The sequence below is a fragment of the Columba livia genome, chromosome 2 (assembly GCF_036013475.1).
Source record: "Columba livia isolate bColLiv1 breed racing homer chromosome 2, bColLiv1.pat.W.v2, whole genome shotgun sequence".
Lineage (NCBI taxonomy): Eukaryota > Metazoa > Chordata > Aves > Columbiformes > Columbidae > Columba > Columba livia.
In genome coordinates, this window is record NC_088603.1 from 57,024,166 (window position 1) to 57,045,141 (window position 20,976).

General features: G+C 42.3%; 1 protein-coding gene across 10 annotated transcripts in view; it reads left to right on the forward strand.

Annotated features, from left to right (window-relative positions):
• BLVRA (biliverdin reductase A) overlaps positions 1 to 20,976 on the forward strand; it is a 40,750-nt gene that overhangs the window by 13,351 nt on the left and 6,423 nt on the right. For 4 of the 10 annotated variants that reach the window (XM_021293033.2, XM_065052093.1, XM_065052095.1 and 1 more), the window contains exons 2-6: positions 13,864 to 13,991; positions 15,803 to 15,922; positions 16,577 to 16,674; positions 18,038 to 18,145; positions 18,877 to 19,048. In XM_021293033.2, the coding sequence (XP_021148708.1) occupies positions 13,873 to 13,991; positions 15,803 to 15,922; positions 16,577 to 16,674; positions 18,038 to 18,145; positions 18,877 to 19,048 (617 nt within the window). In that variant the 5' untranslated portion in view covers positions 13,864 to 13,872. Of the gene's footprint in view, positions 1 to 4,708; positions 4,848 to 8,279; positions 8,416 to 8,814; positions 8,913 to 9,004; positions 9,038 to 13,581; positions 13,747 to 13,863; positions 13,992 to 15,802; positions 15,923 to 16,576; positions 16,675 to 18,037; positions 18,146 to 18,876; positions 19,049 to 20,976 lie in introns of those variants that run through there. The other 6 variants (XM_065052090.1, XM_021293026.2, XM_021293028.2 and 3 more) reach the window with 5 other exon arrangements.

Genomic DNA, 20,976 nt, shown 5'->3' on the forward strand with positions numbered 1-20,976 from the left:
TGTTCTGAGCCCAGTTTTTCTGCTAAGACTCTACCAGACAGGATGTTGCTTTCTCAAGTGGGCAGAGATGGAGAACACACTCTTTATTCCCTGTTGTCTCTGAAGAAGTCCTAATTTTGCACCAGGGAAATGCATGATGCACCTTCCTTTTTCTTTTCAAATGCAAGGTCAGCAGTGCTCTTTTGCTCATGCACTCGGGCTGAAATAGCACCTTTCAGAAAAACTGCTGGTTCACTGCAGCTTACCACCATCCCTGTCAATTGGCTGGTACTTTCCCAGCATCAAATGTCCTGTAATATCAGAGGCATGATGTTCCTGTTTTTGAAACATGGGAGGGGAAGTCCTCCTATCTTAGATGCTGCCAAGTTAGCAGCTCCTAAGGAAGCCTGAAGGTGCTGATAACCCTGGAGATTAAGTTTCTTTTTGTTAAATGACTACTAAATGAGGCTTCAACTCTTCATCTTTTGCCTTTGGATTCTCATACTGCCATGGTGACAGAGATGGCCTTTTTCATCAATAGAATCATCATGAGTAGGAAGAATTGGTGCAGTTGCCAAGTCACTCTCTGTCATGTTTGAAAATTTGTGGCGATCAGGCAATGTCCCCAGTGACTGGAGAAAGAGAAACATCACACCCATGTCAGGGGGTTTGGACTAGATGATCTTTAAAGGTCCCTTGCAACCCAAACCATTCTGTCATTCTAACAAAGAGAAGTTCAAAGTACATTACTTACAGTGTGCTCATTATTATTATTTTTTTTTTTTATTTCTAACCCACCTTATTCTAACATCACCTTATTTTTGCTCATATGCCTATTTGGAATAAACCTTCCTATTCCAGACTGCAGAACTAAAATCTGTGTGGTCAGGAGGAAAAACCATCCAGCCTGAAAGCAAGTGTAATCAAATGGCTTGTGACTCACAAGCCATGGTTTGGCCACACTATTAATGGTCTTTCTCTGACTCCATTTAATCCTAACTAAAGCCAATGGATCCAAGTGGACTTGGAGGACAGATCATTGCAGACGGTTGTCGGTTACATATTCTGAGCTGCTGAGGCTCCATTGCTGTCTTTATCTATAGAAGTCTGACCATGGGAGGGAAAAACAGAGATTTATCATCTGATAGCTAAGGCAGGCATTGATAAAACAGTGACGGCTTACAAATATCCATGTTTAGTGTTTGTGTTTGTGATACTAATGTAGGATGCCTTGTGTTTTCTGTTTCTAATGATAAAAAAGATGATTTGTCTGAAACCCAGTTTGTGGAGAGGCCTGTACTGGTTTGACTGAAAAGCGGGTAAATTTTCTTCATGCAGTTAGACACTTTTGACCCTGAGACAGAGTTAAGGTTTTATTCAAGTAGCTTTCCGGTCTTTGGGATCTGGTATGAAAGGAAACTGCCCAGATGCAGGTGCAAGGTAGCACTGGGGAGGAGCAGATCCAGCACACCTGACCCAAGCTGGCCAACACAGGTATTCCATACCATGAACATCATGCTTCATATATAAGTGGGAAATTACCAGGGTCTGCTCTCTTTCCTTGATGGCTGCTGTTCGTGGGGCAGAGGGGCTCCAGCTCCTGTTCCTGCTCTTATCCCTGCTCCTGACACTGGTTCTGATCTCTGTGTTTTTACTGGGCTGGTTGCCTGTCCTCAGGCCTTCATTACTAATAGCATGCATTTCAGTGGCTAAGTATTGCCCTGTAACACTCTTCTTTGATTGTTCTGTTAAATCTACTTCCATTTCAACCCTCAAGTCTTTCCTCCTTTTCCCTTCCTTCCCCTTGTCCCCCTATGGAAGGAAAGGCAAGAGGGAATGTCTGTCTGCTGTTTCGGCCACCAGCACAGGGCTAAACAGTAACAGGCCACACTCATGCATGAGATGTGAATGACTTAAATAGTAGAAATTAGTCTTATACACTGGGTCTCTTTCCCAGAACCTTAAAATTCTTTGAGTTATGCTAGCAGAAGGTAAGGAGTAAAGAAGGGATTTAGACTGAGATTTTTTAAAGCTGCAAGGCTGAATAAAGTAATGAACACGATTGCTGTTACATTTTAAAATATCTTTAATGTTACCACTGGTAGCATAGGATGGTGGTGGTTCAGTACAGCCACTCTCTTCAGAACTCAGTGACCTCTTTGTTCACTTAAAGGGATGGTGCAGTTAAGGGCATGAACTTGAGGAGGGGACAGAGCTCTTATAAGAGTAACTGTTATTTCAACAAAATATTGCAGAAAAGGTCCAATGAACTACGTATTGCCTGCTCCTGAACTTTGCAGTAATTGTTTGAGTTGTTGCAAAGTTAGGAGGTTGTGCTGATCCTGCCTTTGATGGAATATTGTCCATTTGTTCAGTCACAGTTGTTGTAAATAAAATACTGGTCCACAGTAAGTAGATCACTGTGTCAGAGGAAACGAAAAGACTCACACTTGGTTGTTTGTCCTGATTACATGGCCATGCTGGTTGTCAGTAGGCTGTGTGTTTAAACTACTTCTCTGAGCAGGCATTCAGCTTCAGTAAAACCTTCAAGCCCCACATCTTTGAAGATATATTGTGAGGAGTAAAGGCTTTTAAAAAGCCTTTTCACCAGTTATGGTTATTTTTAAAGACATTTTGGTGGGGGTCATGAGTTCTGGTAGGTGCTGCCAGCAGCTTCACTGGTCCAAAACCAATGAGATCTAACAAAGTATGTAGAACCTACAGTGCCCCTAATACACTGGCACAATCCATCCTGTATCCTCCTCTAGCTAATTTACTGTGTGAACCCAAGCATCAAGTCAGGTTATCATTTTTTATGAGTTTCATATTCATTACATATCCATGTGCAAGACTGGAATACAATAACTGGGAGTTGCAATATGTATTCATTTCTCTTTAGACAAGTTTTCATTTTAGTAGTTGTTGGAGTGGCTTGAGCCAAATAGGATCTTCTGCTTTGATTGCAATTGGAGCCAACTTGATGGCTGCTTTTTAGGTCCTTTTGGAGACTTTTGGAACAGTGAATCTGTTGATGGCGGATCTGTAAAGAGGCAGACAGCTGTAAATAGGAGCTGTCTTGTAGGTCATTCTTTCGCTTGTTTGTCAAGCCTGAGCGTGAGCCTGAGCATGTCAAGCTCTAGGTGGGCACACTTGAAGGTTCATGCTTAGGCATGCTCAGAGCTGCCTCACTGTACAGGCAAATCAAAACTAGTGGGTAATTTAGCCGTCTTCTTGGCCTATAAAACTACTTCTCTGCTTGTAGAAATTGTAGGGTTTGATGGGGGTAGACCTAGGAATTGGAAGGGAAAATGTGGAGTTTGCTTTTGCAATGTGTCTGGTTATAGACAAGAAAAGCAGTGTTCTTCCTAAAACTGTGCAGGAGACTTAATGTGCAGTTGAAGCGCTGTGGGAAATATGCTTTTACAGCATTCCTGTAACCTTTTAAATTTGTTTTTAATTAACTTTCTTATTAGTATGATTTAAGAAGGACGCCACACGCCCCCTCTAGTGGCTGATATTTTGATAAAGGTGTTTTCAGTTTCTTGGGACAATTTTAACAGATAAGTAGCACGTCAGGACTACTTGACTGCTAAATGACATTGAATTGCAGACTGACTCTTCATGAAAAATACTGAGCTCTAAAGTTAGGAGGGATTTGAGTAACCTCAATTGTTAATCTTAATTCAAAAGCGCTTTTCCCCCCCTTCTCTCAAGCAATTGCTGCCATTGGTAGATTTCCAAAATTTGATGGGAATGGAGAGCACCCATGGCATTTTTCAGGCCCTACTGAGGAGTGGTAGACTGGTAAGATGACAGAGGTGTTAGCCATTGCATGCATAATTTTTAAGGTTACAACATTATGCAAAATGTTATCTACTTCTCAAGTTATTTCTATTTTGTTATTAGAAAAAAGTCTATCACACTCAATTTATTTTAGAAAAGTGAAAACATTTTTGCTGGGATAGGGGAAGAGAAATCAGCTAAAAAAATTACACTTGCCTGACCAGCTACAATTTGTTTGCTTTGAAGAGAGTGTGGGACAGGCCTCTGGTGTTATGAATTGCCATCATGCTAATGATGGAGTCAGAGGGTTCCATGAGCCATGGTGAGGAATATCTTTATCATGACTGCAGCTTGTAGCAGGAGTGCTTTTTTTGTTTGGGGAATTCTCAAAATAGGTCAGCCTGTTACAGATCTGGGATGCAGTGACCTTTAGTGGACCGGAAGATAGGTATCATCTATTGGATTGAGTCCATAAAGATATTAAAAGATACTTGTGGCTGGCTAAGTGTTTTGTTCTTGTGCCTGCTAGTATTACAGTAAACAGCAAAAGCTCTTAATGTATTTGTAGGAATATTCTCATTGATATAAGTGGGATTACTTGGGATTAAAGCTAAGCATGCATATAACTCCTTGTAGAGTTTAGGTTTCAGATTAATTTGACAGCAAGAGAAAGGAAAAAAACAAAACAAAACATTTTTGTGTCATGCATTATATGACATTGTTTTATATTGATATTTCAATACAAACCTAAGTTATAGCCACCTTTTCTAGATGTCTGATCTGTGTGGCCTTTCCTACAGTGAAGAGAAAGGTTGTAATAATACCTACTTCTTACAGTGCACTTATCATGAGAAGGTCTGAGAGTGCTTTACAGAAGAGACATACTTCCTCTGCTCTTTAACTGGGAGGACTGACAGGGAAAGGGGATGTGGTTTGCTTCTTGTAGGTCACCCAGTAAACTTCTGGAAGAAGGCAGGAATACAGCCTGGAAACACAGCTTTCCTACTTCTACCCAGCCCACCTCTGCATTCGTTGGGTCCTCTGCAGAAGAAAACGCTTGTAGAAAGTCCAGCAGTAATTGACGGGTAAATTCAGGGGCTGATGTAGTAATTGAAACAATATTTCTGAACATTTTTCTGTAACTGTCTGTCATCACTTTCATTTGTATTACAGCAAAGGCTTGGAAGCCACTGCTAGCATTGGAGTTTATCTGCAAGGCACTTGTGAAATTACCAAGTGAGCTGGAGAAGTTTCTAGTTTTGATAGGTAACATAGCAAAAAGAAAATGACCAGCATAAGAAGGGAGGGGAATGTGCTGAGGTTATTTGACATGTCTCAGCTCCTTGCCCTGTCAGCTACGCCTCTTGTGATTAGCTCTGAGTAAAGTTTTCCCAAAAATGCAGATAGAGATGAGTAGTCCTATTTTTTTTTTTTTAATGGAACGTGAAAAGCTCTCTTTAAAAAGTGTAAGAGTCAGCACAAACAGCAATGTCTTTGTATCCAATAGGTGTTTAAGCAGAGCCTCAGTAGTTATTTAGCTGTGCAGAGGCTTTGGTGGCTTTATTGTTCTGCGGGGAAGCCAGGGTACATAGTGGTCCACACATACCTGGCAGAGTTCAAATTTGTGGTAGCTTTAGTGTTTATGTGGGTGTTAAATCAAAAATGTGGTGGGGGATGTGTTTCATGCCTTTTTTTCCCTTTCTGTTCTTTGAGCTATTACAATTTTTAGCTTTACTCAGGGTTATTTTCTCCAGCCTGTTTTCAGGCACAGGCTAGTACTACAGCAATAATGTTGTTTGATTACGTGGAAAATTAGGATCTATGGATTGCCGATAGCTCCATACCACTGCTCATTCTCCTGAGTGCTCATCTAAAACTGGACTTTACTCCAAAGTAACTGACAGTCACTTGCTAAAACATTCTTCTGCCACCATAGACAAGTTCACTTTCAAAAACTGTTATAGCACATTAAAGCCTGAAAGAAACTTTTGGCACTGTCTGTGGCTCTCTTTGCTTTAGCCACATACAAGCAGCCTTTTGGTTAAAGAATAGCTGTGATGAGGCTGCAGTTATGTGGGATTGTTTATTTACCCACCAGAAGTTTCATAAGGCTCTTGGTAATTCACTCCAGACTAGTTCCTGGAAACTTAACATTAGAAGTAGGGTGGTTGTTGTATTTTTTTTAAGAGGATATATTTATAAAATAAGAACTGGAACTCTTCAATTCTCTGTTGTTTGTTTGTTTGTTTTTTTGTTTGTTTTTTCTCCCAGGTGCCAAAAAATGGGCTTAGTTCTTTCCTGGATAGTTTCAGCATTAGTAGTGTACTATCTAAATTACATTCAAATGTAATTTGGCTCTCCGCTGTCACCTATAGAAATCAGTTGTTTCATGCAAAACACTTAAAATAGGCAAGGTCCACCATTTGAACTGTCTGCACAAAACACCATTTTTCTCTTTAAACTGAAACAATATAGGTTGTCTAATGGACAAAATGAGCCAGACCAAGGACTTCGCTTCTCTGCGCATGTCTGGGACTCCATCTCAGACGTTTTATTTGCTTTTATTTTTTTTCCTCTTCAGACTAACAACCAAATTTGAAACACAAAGGGTAACTACCGACAGAGAGCAGGATAAAATGGTCATTCATACCCATGCATGTATGTCACAGCACATCTGACTCAGTCCTCTACAGGGTGGGATATGTCATGTATTAAAAACAGATTTTCAGATTCTTCCAGTACCTCTCATGCTTTTATATTAGTTTTGTGAAGTGTTTTTGCTGCAAGCATGAAGTTGCAGGCTGTGGAGAGCAACCTCACTGTGACTGGAGTCTGAACTGTTGCAGACTCTGGAGGTACTTAAGTTGCAGATGTATGTTTTAAGATAAGTTCTCCTTTCTATTTAACTATTAATGCTGAAGACAGTGTATCTGTCAAGTATCCCTGACAAGGGCAGTCATTTATTATTAACCATCACTGTATATGATAAAGGTGCTTGTTCAGCAGCTGTATCACAGCATCTGACCATACTTGTATCAACTTCAGCTTTGGCAGCTAGCTGGAAAACCAGAGTTTAATCAGTAAACCTGGGCAAATAAACCTACATATAAATGTAAACCAATACAGGTGTATTGTTCAAATAGCATTTAAAAGGCAGGAGGAACAGCCCGTTCTAGCTGTTTCCACAGCACAGTGGTGCCAGTCAGGATGAGAGACACTTTTTTGCTGGCAAAGCTCTGCTAGAGTTGGTGCCTCAAAGGTGTAACTTGCCAGAGCCTGCATGTTACGATAACCAGAGAGATGGGTGTGAGAGACAGAGAGGTGCTGGGGAGGGTTGACACTTAAGACCATAACAAACAACTCGCAAGGAAAATGTGTGTGGTTGCTCACAGCTTCTAGGTGCTGTTGTTTTCCTCTGAAATGTGGAGACTGTAAATGGTCTTGGCAGGTTTTCAAGAAAATTTTTGACTCTCATTTTATGTCCAATTAATGTTTTAAAGAGAAGTAACAAAGAGAGTGGTGGGGGTTGCCTTCCTGACTGTCTCTTTCTTGCAGAAGGATTTTACTTTTATCTCTAGGTTGCAGCAAAGGCACAAGCTCCCGCTCCAGCATGTTAGCATTTGAACAATGATTTTCTTTGCCTCTGTTTCTGTTTCTCCTTTTCCTTCAAGGTCTGCCTTTAGCTAGAATTAACACAGCCTGTGTTGAGTCTGCTTTCTTAAGGTACTTAAGCACATGCAGAGGTTAAAGCACATAAGTGGTTTCTTGCAGAGCAAAGGATATTTATGCCTTTGAATAGGCTGCTAAATTGGAACATTTGTGCAGCTTTTCCCTTTTAAAAAACAACACTAACAAAATCCACATTGTTCAGTTTTTGCTTTCTCTCCTCCAGACAGATGCATCTTGCTAGGAGTAGACAATATGAGAGTGAGAGGTGGTGGCACTGGCTGTACTAACACCCTGTGTACAGCATCTGCCGGGGCTCTGGGTATTTGAAATCAGAGATGTAGGGCTGGAAGGGACCTTGAGGTTTCAGCTTGTTGATTTTACAGTGACTGTTGCTGTCTGTCCAGCATTGACGTAAAAACACCTATCAAGGAAGATTCTGCAACCCCCCTCTCAGGGTTTTGCTGCCATAACAGAGAAAACATTTTCTATGATGTCTAATCCACAAGTCTGCTGCAAAGGGAGCTCTGGAGAACTTCCTCGGTCCAGCCTGGTTTATGTTATGGGAGAACACTGGCTGAATTGAGCGGCCTGAGAGGGTCGAGGCTGCTCAGCTCTGTGGCCCCTGGTCCAACCAGCAGCAACGCTGAAAACATATTCCCAGTCAGCAGATGTACTCAGAGGATACGTGTACACCGTGTATATACACTTGTATGTGGCCAGCCATACAGATCACAGACAGAGCGCTCACAAAAACACAGCCAGCACCAGCAGCCACATCCTCTTCCCCTCTCTGGCAGAGCAGGATGGAGGTCCGCTAATGAGAATGTATGTATGTATGTATTTACAAGGTGGATCCTTCCAGTGGCTGGGCTCAGACACACCGTGTGTGCAATAGCTGCCCCTGAATCTTCATGTCCCCGGTTGCTGGTATCTGGCCATCTGAGTCCCCCTCTACTCACAGGAGCAGTGGGATGTGGCTGCCAGGTCAGTATGGATTGTATTGTGTGTTTTTAACTGGCAGGTAGGAAATTACAATGTGTCAGCACTCAGGTTTGGTAGAACTATAGGTTTAATGTACGCAAAGATCTGACAGGTATAGAAGGGGATGTTGGAGAGAGTGAAAATTGCTGAAGAATTACTTGTGGGAATGAAATGGTTCAACAGCTGAGTATGCAAAAGTCAACTAACCTTGACAGCAGTATTTTCAGATTAAGTGCTCATTTGTGAAGTTTCTGCTATTCTTAAGATATGTGTGGCAGTAAAGTGGTAGTTACTTGAAGTAGCACACTTAAAAAGACCAGTCTGGGAGAGCTTCAGTAAAGACTCCCACATTACTGTTATGCTATTGCAGGTGACATTAATTGGAAAATATTTTTATTTCAGATGCAAGTCACTCATTCATACCTGTGGGAACAAGATTTTGAAAACTGCAGGGAGAGTGCATGAGGCTTACTGAAATTCTTGATGTATTATGAGAGAAAGTACGTGTTCTCATCCTGTGATATCTAGAGATGCCATGAAAAATTTTCTTGAAGGGGAGATAATTTGTAAGCTCTGCCTTTTATCTTACCTCTGCACAGTCTTAGTGATGTTGCACAAAACAGAGGTAAGCCTCACTTCCCTAAAGCTTACCTCTGAGCATTAGCAGTTTTAAGATATAGGGACTGAAGTTCCACTGTGATTTCTCTGGGAAGGAACACATTTGCTGGGTGACCAATCCCTTTGGACATTGCCTGTTTTGCTGCTGAATATTCCTATTTTACTGCTAAATTTTGCAAGAATCCTTGGGTATAGGGGACTTTTTTTTTTGCTGTAGAGTAGTCTGTGTCTATTCAATGGAGGAAATAAGCAGCACAAGCACAGAAAATTCAACAGAGATCAGAAGGAGGACAAGGTGATGATATGTTGGTGTAGGATGGATGATCTTCTTCAGCTAGATGCCTTTCTTGGGTCTGCTTCTGTGCCATGCAGGGCTCATCTCCCTTAGTAAGAGGAGGCACTTGTTGTGGCTGTTGGTAGGGAAGAGCTCCAGCACCAGTCAGCAGCGGCCATGCTCCTTGTGCCAGTTCAGAGGGGACCCTTGGTGGGGCTGGCAGCACTGCCTGTGACCAGGCCAGGGCAATTGCTGTGGGGTGGTGGGAGACACTCTTCAGTCACAGGCTGTGAGCATGAAGGACATCACTCTCTCGTCTTCTCACCAGCCCCTTTGCTTTCATATAGCTAGTCAGGAGAGAATGGAGAAGAATGCTTTTAGACCCTGGCTGATGTACTGTTCTATCACTTACTGTACAATTTTTCAGTACAACAGGAGTCAAAGTTCAGCAGCCTTTAAAATGCCTCTGAAATCTTTTTTCAAAGCTTGAACTGAGGTCACCTATCTTAAGAAAAAGGCATGGAAGACAGGCAGTTTATGGTTTGGGCTTCCTCTTTTTTTGTTTTTGTGCTTGAAAGATAACTGTAGCTGTTATCCTAGTGTAAAGGTATGAACTGAGCAGTAAATTTTCATATATTAATCTGGAATCTCAGATGAGTGTTCTGTATTCTGTTCTTACCTGGTTCATGACAGTTCCAAAAAACATCTAATTTACTTTGCTCCTTAAGCATCTCTGGGTTTTCTTATGTGACTCACGTGAGGATAATAAAAAGCAGCAGCAGGGTTGCAGACATGGTGATTTTTCTCTTAGCTACACGCGTTAAGGAAAGCTTCTGTAATGCACATGTAGTAGCTGTCTTTTTCCGTGTGGATACTGTATTAGCCTGCAAACCCTTGACCTGGACCAGTGGCTGGTTGCTATGGCAACAGGTTGCATAGTAACAGGCTTTGTTCCTAGCTTGAAATCATCTTGCTTCTCTTAAATGTGACTTTTAGGGAGGTCAGAAGTTGTTCATCAGATGAAACTAGGAAAGTTTTTTAAATGAGAGGCAAAAATATTGATGTTCAGCAATCTGAGCATCTGCTGAGGTGTGTTCTTTGTTCATGGCAGTTGAGGAAGGTAGTCAGCTCCCCCACCTTTTCCACTTCGTTGAAGTGGAGGTCAGCAGCTCTGCAGAAAAAAAAAAAGCAGTTCTTGGAAACAAGATGACTGTAGGAGCTTCAGGGGAATTTGTCTGCTGTGTGACTCCCACTCCCAATCCTCCTCAAGGCAGTAGGCAAATATTAACAGCTTAACACTCCACTAACCTTGAAAATTTCTGAACTTAAAGTAAGCCCCTGATCAGCTGGACTGCTTCTAAACCTCTGCTGACCTAGTCCTGATACACACTGTAGCCCTTCGTGAATCTAAATTTTAAGGGATTACAATCATAAACTTCAGAAGAGCAGTTTTTCGGCTTTTCGATGGCTCTGCTTGTCAAGGTCCTATGGGTGACTGCCCTGGTGTGCTGAGAGGCTGAGATTGATCTACAGGAATGACCTTCCTGGAGCACAGGCACCCCACTCGTGTTCTGCAAGCAGAGCCAAGAATGGCAGAAAGCTGGTGTAGATCAGCAGGAACCTCTTGACTGAGCTCAAACACAAAAAGCAAGTGCATAAACTGGGAGGGACTATCCACGAGGGACATAGACACAGTGGCCAAGCTTGCAGGGTTGGAGCTGGAAAAGGCAAAGCTCAGCTGGAAAATGAGCTATGGGAGGGGTTTCTCTGGGTATATTCACAAGAAAAAGAGCACTGAGAAAGTATGAGCCTGGTGCTCAGTGGGGCTGGGATGAAGGAAATTAAAGGCACTTGATGCCTTTTTTCACTGAAGCTTTTACTAGTAAGGTCTGTCCTCAGACCTCCGGTATTTCTGAGTCTGCTAATAGTAGAGGAAGACAGTGATACAGGTCTTGAGATAACTGGATGTACAGCAGCCCCCGGCACCAGACAAGGTACATCCAGGGGTGCTGAGGGGCTTGGCTGATGTCACTGTGAAGACACTTGGTGATCAAGGGAGATTCCTGGTGACTGCAAAAGGGCAGATATTGTTGTTCTCTTCAGTACTGTTAAATGTCTTTATTACCACCTGGACGACAGGATGGAGAGCAGCTTTGTCAAGTCCATGGATGGAATCAAACTAGTGGGAAAGGCCGATACACCAGAAGGGCCTGGGCAGGCTAGAGAAACAGCAAACAAGAACATAATGATGTTCATCAAAGGCAAACATGAGAGTCCCTTGTCCAGGGCGGAATAACCCTGTGAAACAGTACAGGTTGGGGACTGCCTGACTGGAAAGCAAGAAAGTGCCATGCAGATGCTGGTAGACAAGTTCAACCTCAAGCCACAGCATGCTCTTCTGGCAAAGAAGACCAACCCTGTCCTGGGCTGAATTAGCAAGAGTGTAGCCAACAGATTCTGGTTACGTCTGCAGTGCTGTGTCCAGTTTTGTGTACTGTGGTATGAGAAATAAGTTTAATACAGGCGCAAGTCCAGTGGAAAGCCACCAGGATGGTCAGGGGGCTGGATTAGATGATGAATGAAGAGAGGCTTCAGAGCCTCCAGAAAAGAAGTGTAAAGGGGGATATTATCACTGCCTGCATCTTTCTGATAGGAGAATGTAGGGGAGCTAGAGCCATATTCTTTTCAGAGAAGTGCAGTGAAATGGCAAAAAGCAATGCAGGAAACTCTGAATAGATAGTAAGAAGTTGTTCTTGCTGTGCGGGTGGTCAGACACTGTGGCAGAGGCCCTGATGTTGCTGGATTGCCATGCACGGGAACAGTCAGAACTCAGGCATGGCCCTGCTGCGGCAAAGTGGGGTTTTGATCGGGTGACCTCCAGGGGCTCCTTCCAGCCAAGATAATTCTTGAAATCTCAGTCTCTCCTCTTTGGCCATAGATAAAAGCAAGTGTAATTGAGATCCCAGGCCAGGATTCTGCCTGTGGGTGGAACTGAAAATGGGTTGTATGGTTACGCTACCTTTCTTTCCAACCCCCTCTCTCGGCCCTACACATCTCTCTTCCCTGGTGAGCAGTGTCATCACATTATACCTCAAATATTTGGTAATGATGTGTCACTGTAATCCCCCTAGAGAACTCTTCCAATATAACTCATTTTTTCTTTTATATTAAATATGCCACTCTGTGTTTTACCCTTGTACCCTTTTGACATGTATAAAGTAAGCAGGATTCAGCACTGACAGGAATATATACGTAGGCGGGAGCTTATAGAAAAACAAAATCCAGATGTGACATGTGATTGGAGAGGAACTTCATTTACTTTTTTTCTTTGTGCCAGTTGATGTAATTTGTTACCAGCTGTCATCTTCTAGCACTGTCAGAACAGTCACTTATGGCTGTGCTGCTGCACTGTGATCCCATCAGACAAGAGGCACAAGGAGGAATGAAGTGGGGGTGTCCATATATCCCTTTAAGTGTCAGAAGGATTTGAAGGGCTGCAGCTGGGTAGTAGAAGTGATTGAAGAAGTTCACTCAGGTGAAGAGATTGGCAGTGGCAGGAAGGAGAACAACAAAACAGAAAAAAACAGAGTTTGAAGGGATGCTGTCATAGGATGGAAGGAACAAAAAATGCAGAGGGGCTGACTTGTCTTGGCTTTAGGCCGTTTTTCCTGTAAATCTTACAATTCCTTCACAGAGTTTTGCTAGTCCTCAGCATGGTGGAACAGTGCAGGTTTGAAAGGTTACATTGGTTGCCCAGTGCTTCCGCAAATCAAATGCAAATCATAGAACCAACAGAATAATTTATTACCAGTGGCCCAGCAGTCTGGCCAGCGAGTGCAATACCTGGCTTGTCCTCTGTATGATGCAATTGTGGCAGGAATGTGCTTTTGGGAGACGTAAATCTTGAGGACATGCCTGCTTGTCATTAAAGAGATGGCAGAGCTTTCTTTGTGCATGGAAATGTCAAGCAAGCATCTTGACCAAATTACCAGATGGTTGGTTGCATCATGACATTGTAGGACGTGCCGGTGGTTATATGGGGGAAGAAATGATGCTCTTTGCTTCCTGTCCCAAAGTATTCCGGCTATGCTGCCGTGTGCTGTGAGTGTCTGTGTGGGACCCCGAGGCAGGCTGTGTTGCAGATGCTCAGGAAGTCAGCAGGGTTTATATAAAGCTTTGCTGGGTTTGCAGAACCTTTTGGCTCCTTTCCAGCATGGAAGCGCCGATATAAATAGAAGAATGTCTCACTTTTGAAGTCTGCCTTCTATTCACAGAAGGGAAGAACTTTGTGCCAGAGCTGTGATATAATAGCTGTTAAATACAAGCCTCAAGACTTGTCCTATGACAGGCTGAACCACTTGACCAGATTTCAATGGGATGCAAGTGAGCTCAGTAGCCTGTAGCATCTCTGTTAGCTGTCTGCTTGCTGACATTTGAATAAGGTTTGGCTATAAGAGAGCACAGTTCAAGAGTAATCCATCCTCCTACCTCCCTCTCAGCTTCTCCTCTCCCTGCTAAAAGAAAAAAATGTTGCTCTTTTTTTTTTTTCCTTTGATCAGATTAACAAAATGTTTGGGACTGTGGTGGTTGGAGTTGGAATCGCTGGCTTAGCACGGATCCGAGACTTGATGAATCCAATGCCTTCCAGCCCTTCTGAACACCTCAAACTCTTTGGATTTGTATCCAGGTTAGAAATTTAGTCTTAGTATGTTTCATATGGATATTGTAATGTTTCTTCTTTCTGGTGCACTTGCTTTTCCATGTGGAGGACTATTATTTGAAGGGGGCAGTGGATTAATATCCAAAGTTTTACATTTCTCTTATAATTAAGGCTGTCTGAAAAGGGAATGTTTGTGCAAACATGCCAGTCATTCTGAGTGGCAGCTGGGGAAAAGCACAGAAAGTGTTGCAAGAGGGAACAAATAGGTTACCTTAGTGAAATACCTTGCAGAAATTACTAAAATAAAAGCTAAGATTCATTCTCACTGCAGAATATGTTTGATAAAAAGAAATGCAATTTTGTCTGACTGAAAATTCCTGTAGGTTTAGGATGGTGCAGACAATAATTGCATTAATGAGGTAATGTCTGCATTCAATTTATAGAAATGTTTAAAAAACACAAGGTGTTTTATGAAGTTTTTAAAAACTTCTTTTTTTTTTTTTCTACAAAAGCACGTCGTAGAGCTTCTAACACTGCAACTGCATCCTAAAGTTCTAATTTTTTTTAAAACCAAATACCAAACCTGTAGAAGTCTTTAAAGAAAATCTCATCATTTAGTACATGCAGTTAAGTTGCCTCTGAGAGGGCAGCTTTATGTTTTTTCTCACTAGCTTGGAGCCATGGAAATTTAGCAAGACTGTGTTACGCCTATACCCCCCTCTGAGCACTCCTGGTAAACTGTCTGCCCCATAACAGTGGAGCATAAAGGTTTTAAATAGTTAGGCGGTACATGTATGGATCTCAGACTGTGAATGTATTTTTCCAGCTATATTTAAATCATGCAGTCAGGGTTGTTTGAGACTGAAAGGACCCATTAGGTCATGCAATTTACCTCGCTGCCAAATTCCCTCTTGCTTCCCTGATGCCTTTGCTAGTGCTACAGCTAGCCTTGGACAACACTGAAGACGGGATTTATTGCTTCTGTTGAGACACAGTGCTGTCGAAATGCACGGTTCACAGACAGCTTGCTTGTCCTTTGCCTTGCCCTTTGCCTTCCAGTCACATACAAACATTACCTGTCTTTGCTTTCAAGTCCTGCTTCTGGCCTACCCTCATGCTATCTGTCACCTGTCCTAAGACTGTCAAGGTGTCTGCTCCAGTCTTTCTTAATGGAAAGGGTTTTTGGGGGGAGTGTGTGTTCGTGTTTCGTATTCAGGTGGAGATGTGCTCAGGATGGTGGCTGAGAGAGCCTTCCCCTTAGCACTGACATGGAGTGTGTGTTGCAAGGAATGGGCCATCATAGCCAAGCATCTGCTTTGTCCCTCTCCTGCCTGTCTGTATTTCTTGTAGTTGCATATGGCCCTGCCAACTCAAGTGCTTTTACCCACGGTGTCCAACGTGGTGGAGAGAATTCTCCCACAGGAGCACAGTCCTCTTTCAAGTAATGCTCTTAAAATGGCTTCTTCATAATAATGGTTATTATAAAACAAAACACCAAAACAAAACACTCCCCCCCCAATAACAACAACAAACAAAAACCAAAAAACCAAATAAAGAAACAAAACCCAAAACACTGTACACTTGAATAGCAGGACAGTTTCTATACTGATACCAGCACCCACGCACTGACCCATCTGTTTTCTTCCTTCGTGCACTCCACTTCTGTCTGTAAGTGATCTTGCCCTTCCTGAATTAGAAGCTGCCTTTGTTCTACCCCAGTTGAAGGCAGTGAGAGAGTGGTCCGTGGTAACAGTTTTTAAGTGCTGCTGCACAACATGCAATTGGGAAGAATGGATTGTGATGCTTATGCTCTGGTTGTATTTATGCTAAATGCACAGGAGGAGTTTTGGCAATATTAATGAGGCCAAGCAGATTAGCCTGGAAGATGCTCTAACAAGCAAAGAGGTCCATGCAGTCTTCATCAGCACAGAGAACAGAAGCCATGAAGAAACCATCAGGTATTTTGAGTTGGTTTTTGGTTTTGGTTTGGTTTGGTTTTCTTCCCCTTTTCCCACCCTTTTGCCTGTAATTTAGAAGCACAGAGGAGCTGTGTAAAGCTGTTGCTTAAGACGATGTGGAGACTGGAGGAGAGACTGCCAGACTAGAAGCCTGAAGTGAATGATAGTGAGTTCCCTAGAGCACCCAAGAAGCCCTGGAAGAGAGTAGGATTTAAGATGCATTCATTTCCCAAGTAATTCAAATTGCATACATCTAGGCCTGTGTTTGATTGACAGGCAGCTTAAGACAGTATCTAAAGCCTTTCCTCACAGATTATATAGAGGAAGGGCATTCCACTCCCCCATTCCAGCCACTCAAGTGTCTGGATGTTAGAAATTGTGATGCTTTATGCTGCGGCATTTTAGCGACTTGCTGTAGGTGAGTGAGGGAATTCTGTGGAAAAAGGAGAATTAAAAGCCAACTCTTCTGGTGTTTAAATGTGTGATGCAGCCACCACACCATCCTTGTTAGGAAACTTTCCGTTTATTCCTGTTGCTCCATGTTCTGCACTTCTCCATATGGGGCTGACTGTGGGAATGAGAAGCAGCTTGCGCAGTGGAGAGAGATGATTATGATGATCTGCTTTTTAAAGACTGATCTTGTATTCCTTTCAGAATGTTTTTAGAAGCTGGGAAACATGTCCTCGTTGAGTACCCCATGGCTTTGTCTGCTAAGGCAGCCCATGAGCTTTGGGAGATGGCTGAACAGAAAGGTAATGGCATTTGTTCTCATGGGTGCAAACAGTATTGCCTGTTTGGTGGCAACAAAGGCATCAAACTCAAAGGCAGGTCTCCAGTCTGCTATTAATCATGACATACAAGGGAGTATGCCTGTCTCAGAGATGTGTCAGTCTAGGATTTAAGGCACGTGCCAATGGGGAAATAAACACACAAATGTCAAGTCTGAGAGTAAGGTATGTTTGCCCTTGCAACAGCCCTGGTCTCTGGTTGTGGCACTAAGAATGCAGATAGAGAAGGAAACTTCTGTCACAGTGATAATATAGCACTTAATGAGTGTAGCCATTGGAATTGTGCACTTCACTGTCCTCTCTCTCCCTGAAAATAAAACTGGAAACAGTTTTCCTAGCTTCTAGTGTTTGTGATTTGCTTATGTGGGCCAGCAAAGCATCCCTGTCTGAAAGACCGCTCTCTAAGCAAAATCTCTTTTTTTCTGGAAAGTGTGTGGTCCCATCTCTGCAGTGCCAAGGGTCAGAAGCTGGCAATTCAGTTGAGGCCAGTGGGGATGTATGGAGCTGGAAGGAACAGAATAGTGCTGGGCAGGAGCAGAGTGCAAACTCTTTGGACAAGCTGCACTGTTTATACCACTGTTTCTCAAAAAAATTCCTTTCTGAGTTTTGTCCTAAAGCACCAGAGGTATAGGATTTCTGCTTTGCTGTTTCCCTGTACCAACACCACTTAGTGCCTTGTTCCTCGCCAAATGGCTTCCCATTGAGCAAAATTTATGCCTCTTCTCTTGAAGCAGCAGGCATTACTGTCAGCAGCCTAAATTAACTCTCCTGGAAACCTTCCAGAAAAACACATATTGAATGAGGGACACATTCAATGTGTATTGGATAGCCTCTATTCCAAACTAGCCCAATTAATTCCAATGGAGGGAGGTACTCCTTAACATATTGTTACAATCTGGGTCTGAGTATTATGCTGTGTTTTCCCCTTCTTTTTCTTTCTTACTACCCTGGGAGGAAAAATGCAGAACAAGGAAATGTGAGGGGAAAGAGACCAAGAATTAATCCGTCTTTTACTTTGAAGACTCATGTTTCAGCCTTAGTCAGGTATTGGGTTTCATTACAGAGTTTCTAGTTTTCATAGTGGCTACTGTTTGTGTAGTCTCTATATTTGTTGTCTCCTGAAAATCCTTAACCCAGATTGATGCCTGGTTTGGTTTTCTTCCTGACATCATTTTGCCAGCCATGCATGAAAACATTTCTAAGTCAGTTCTCACTGGTGGCTGGTGAAGCTTCTATTGCTTAGATGTGCAGAAAGCTCTTATTAAATATGTCCTGATTTTTGGTGGTGTTTGTTGTTTTTTTGTTTGTTTGTTTGTTTTTATGGCAGATAAAGTACTCCATGTGGAGCACATTGAGCTTCTGACCGAAGAGTACAAGCAGCTGAAAAAAGAAGTGACTGGGAAAGACCTTGTGAAGGGAACATTGCATTTCACAGGTCAGTAGCTGTGGCAAAATCAAAGTCCATCTGGATTCGTCTGCCTGCTCCACAGGGATGCCAGTCTTTCCAGGCTTCATTCAGTCCTTTTAGATGAGAGTCTGTCTTTAAACTGACTAGAGACCTGGATGTCAGCTTTGGATGTTCCCATGAAATTACAGAGCTATCTGGAAAGCACCTTTGCCTTAACAGTTGTCTTCTACGGGCTGTTGCTTTGTTAATCTCTTTCTTCTGGTGAAGAACAGAAGCCCACGCCTTGTTGTATGGAGGAGAGAGCATGTCTTCATCCCTTCTATACGTTGGTGATAGTGACCAGTTTCTTATTTATATTGGTCTCAGAGAGGAGGATGAGCTCTGAGGAAGTCTCCCAGTTTCTACTGGGCACCTTTAGGCTTCTATACTGGTGTTTGGCCCTGGAAGAGCTGGGAGAGATTTTTGAGCCATTGTTTTCTCCTTCTCCATTCTCTTGTTGAATCCGCATACACCCTCCTGTCCTCAACATGTCCTGAAGGGTTTGTTCTATATGTACTTCGTGCAGCCTTCTGTGTCATAGCTCACCATTTCAAGGCTTACCATGTTTGTTGACTTTTCCTACTCGGCTCATCCATCCACTCATGGCTTTCCTACACCCTGGTCTCTCAGCCTGCAACACTGCAGTTTGTTCAGCCTTTCCTATGCAGAGGGATATTCTCTTTCCCATTTCTCAAGACTTTCTGTTGCTGTTGCACCAGGTAGTGTCCTCGATGAAAACAAAGCAGGATTCCCAGCTTTCAGTGGAATTGCCCGACTGACTTGGCTGATTGACCTCTTTGGAGACCTCACTGTCACCTCTGCCACCAGAGTAATGCAGAAGGATAAGAATTATTCCAGAATGACTGTTCACTTTGAGACAACAAACAAGAAGTGAGTAATGGCCATGGCATCAGGTGAGCCAGGTTTCTCAGGTATTGTCTGCAGGAGTCCTGCATCGTCTCTTCCTCTTGTGGAAAAAGAACAGGTGGATGTTGGCATGAAAATGAACAGGAGAAACAGACCTGAAAATGCTTACTATAGTAATCATGGTAAAAAGAGCTATCACCACAAAATGTCTGCTGAAGAGCACAAGGTGGTTTAAAAGCTCTTTTCTGATGTCTGAATGTAGGAAAGTGCCTATAACATATTTTACTATGCCCAAGACTGAAAGACCTTTCTCTTGCACTCTGAAAAATTGTTCAGAAGCAGGATCTTTTTAGTTTATCATCAGATATTCTAGTTGTACATTGAAACCTAACCTTTCTTTAAAGGTTGAAAATATATGACTGTTTGAAAAGGTAATGCACTAGTTATAACACTTAGCGTATAGCAGTATAAAGCTTGTACTAATATGTAGTACTGGCTGGAGATAAGACAAAATTACGCCTTTTAAGCAGAGTTATAATAAACTACTGAAAGGCCAACCTGCAAAGATTGCTCTTGACTAATGCCTAATCTGCAGTCCTGAAGTTTCCACAATTTTAAGACTGGCTGTAAGACAACAGCCAGTTTCCCATTTATTTTCTTTTTGCTTTTGTTGCATGAGTGTGTCAGGCTGAGCGAGAATCCAGCAGTCACGATTACTTGTCATTTTTTCCAATCATTGCACTATGATTTTCTTGCAGAAAGGTCATTTGATGATGCATTTTATAATACTGAGTTTGATCCCCCTTTTATTGTATTATAACAATAGCCTACGTATATATTTTTAATGGTCTTGCTATAAAATAGTATATTTTTAAATATTATATGACCATGAAGCAAGTCACCAGTGTTTCATACTGTGGATTGCATGCTCAACTTGGTCCAAGGTCTGGTTTGATCATTCTGGTTTGATCATTCTGGGCCATCCACATGAAGGTTATGTCCTTTCAGATAGTTTGAAGTTACTTACGACGGCAGTTTATTGCATGCCATAGATGCAACTTGAGAATTGTCTGACATAGAAAGGTACAGAGAAGTTACCCAAGCTTTATATGTTTCTTAGGAGATAGGCATGGTCATAGAACAATTTGTTCCTTTCCCTTCAGTCCTATTTTCCAGGTTTTCCATATAGTGGACTTTGCCTTTGAGAGAGATGATCCCACTCATAGGCATATGGCAAGAGGCAGATGAGAAGACTAGGGAAAGCTGGAGAAAATAAGACCCCATGGGAAAATATTCTGGCCTGTCTTCACTTGAAATAAATTACTCTTTTTTTGTTGCACTTACACTACTTGAACACTTAAAAAACAGCCAGCCAAACAAACCCCACCAAACATGAACGCTTACTCCTTTAAGAATTTTAGATAAGCCTTTAGTTAAAAAAAGTAATAACCCAAAGGACTAGCTATTTGAGGAATGGATAATCAGGGCTCATTTGAACTGTTAGTTTCACCATGGGTCTACTTAAACGTTTTATCTACCAGTCCTACAAAGCCCACTGCAGTTTACCGTGGGATTAACATCTCGCCTTAGCAGTTTTCCTCTCTCTTTAAATGAAACATCATTTCCAGTTCCTTTTAAAATGCAGTTGTGAGAGGACAGAACTTGGTATACAAGCTCTGTTTACCCTCTTAGCAGGTTGCCAGTAACATGAGTAGCTGTAAAGATCTGTATAGAGTGAGATTTTGAACTAATTCCAGCAGGTGGAACTAGCGAGTGGCTTAAACATTTCTCTGGCTGTCTTGTCTCTTAAGTAGTCCTTAGCTGCCCTGTGTGATATTTGCTAGATACAGAAGCATTTCTGGATTTATGTTTGTTTTGGTTTGGTTTGGTTTTTTTCCTACTCTACACTGTTAACAGATACCCACTTTTCTTAGCCCACTGCAATTTGTATG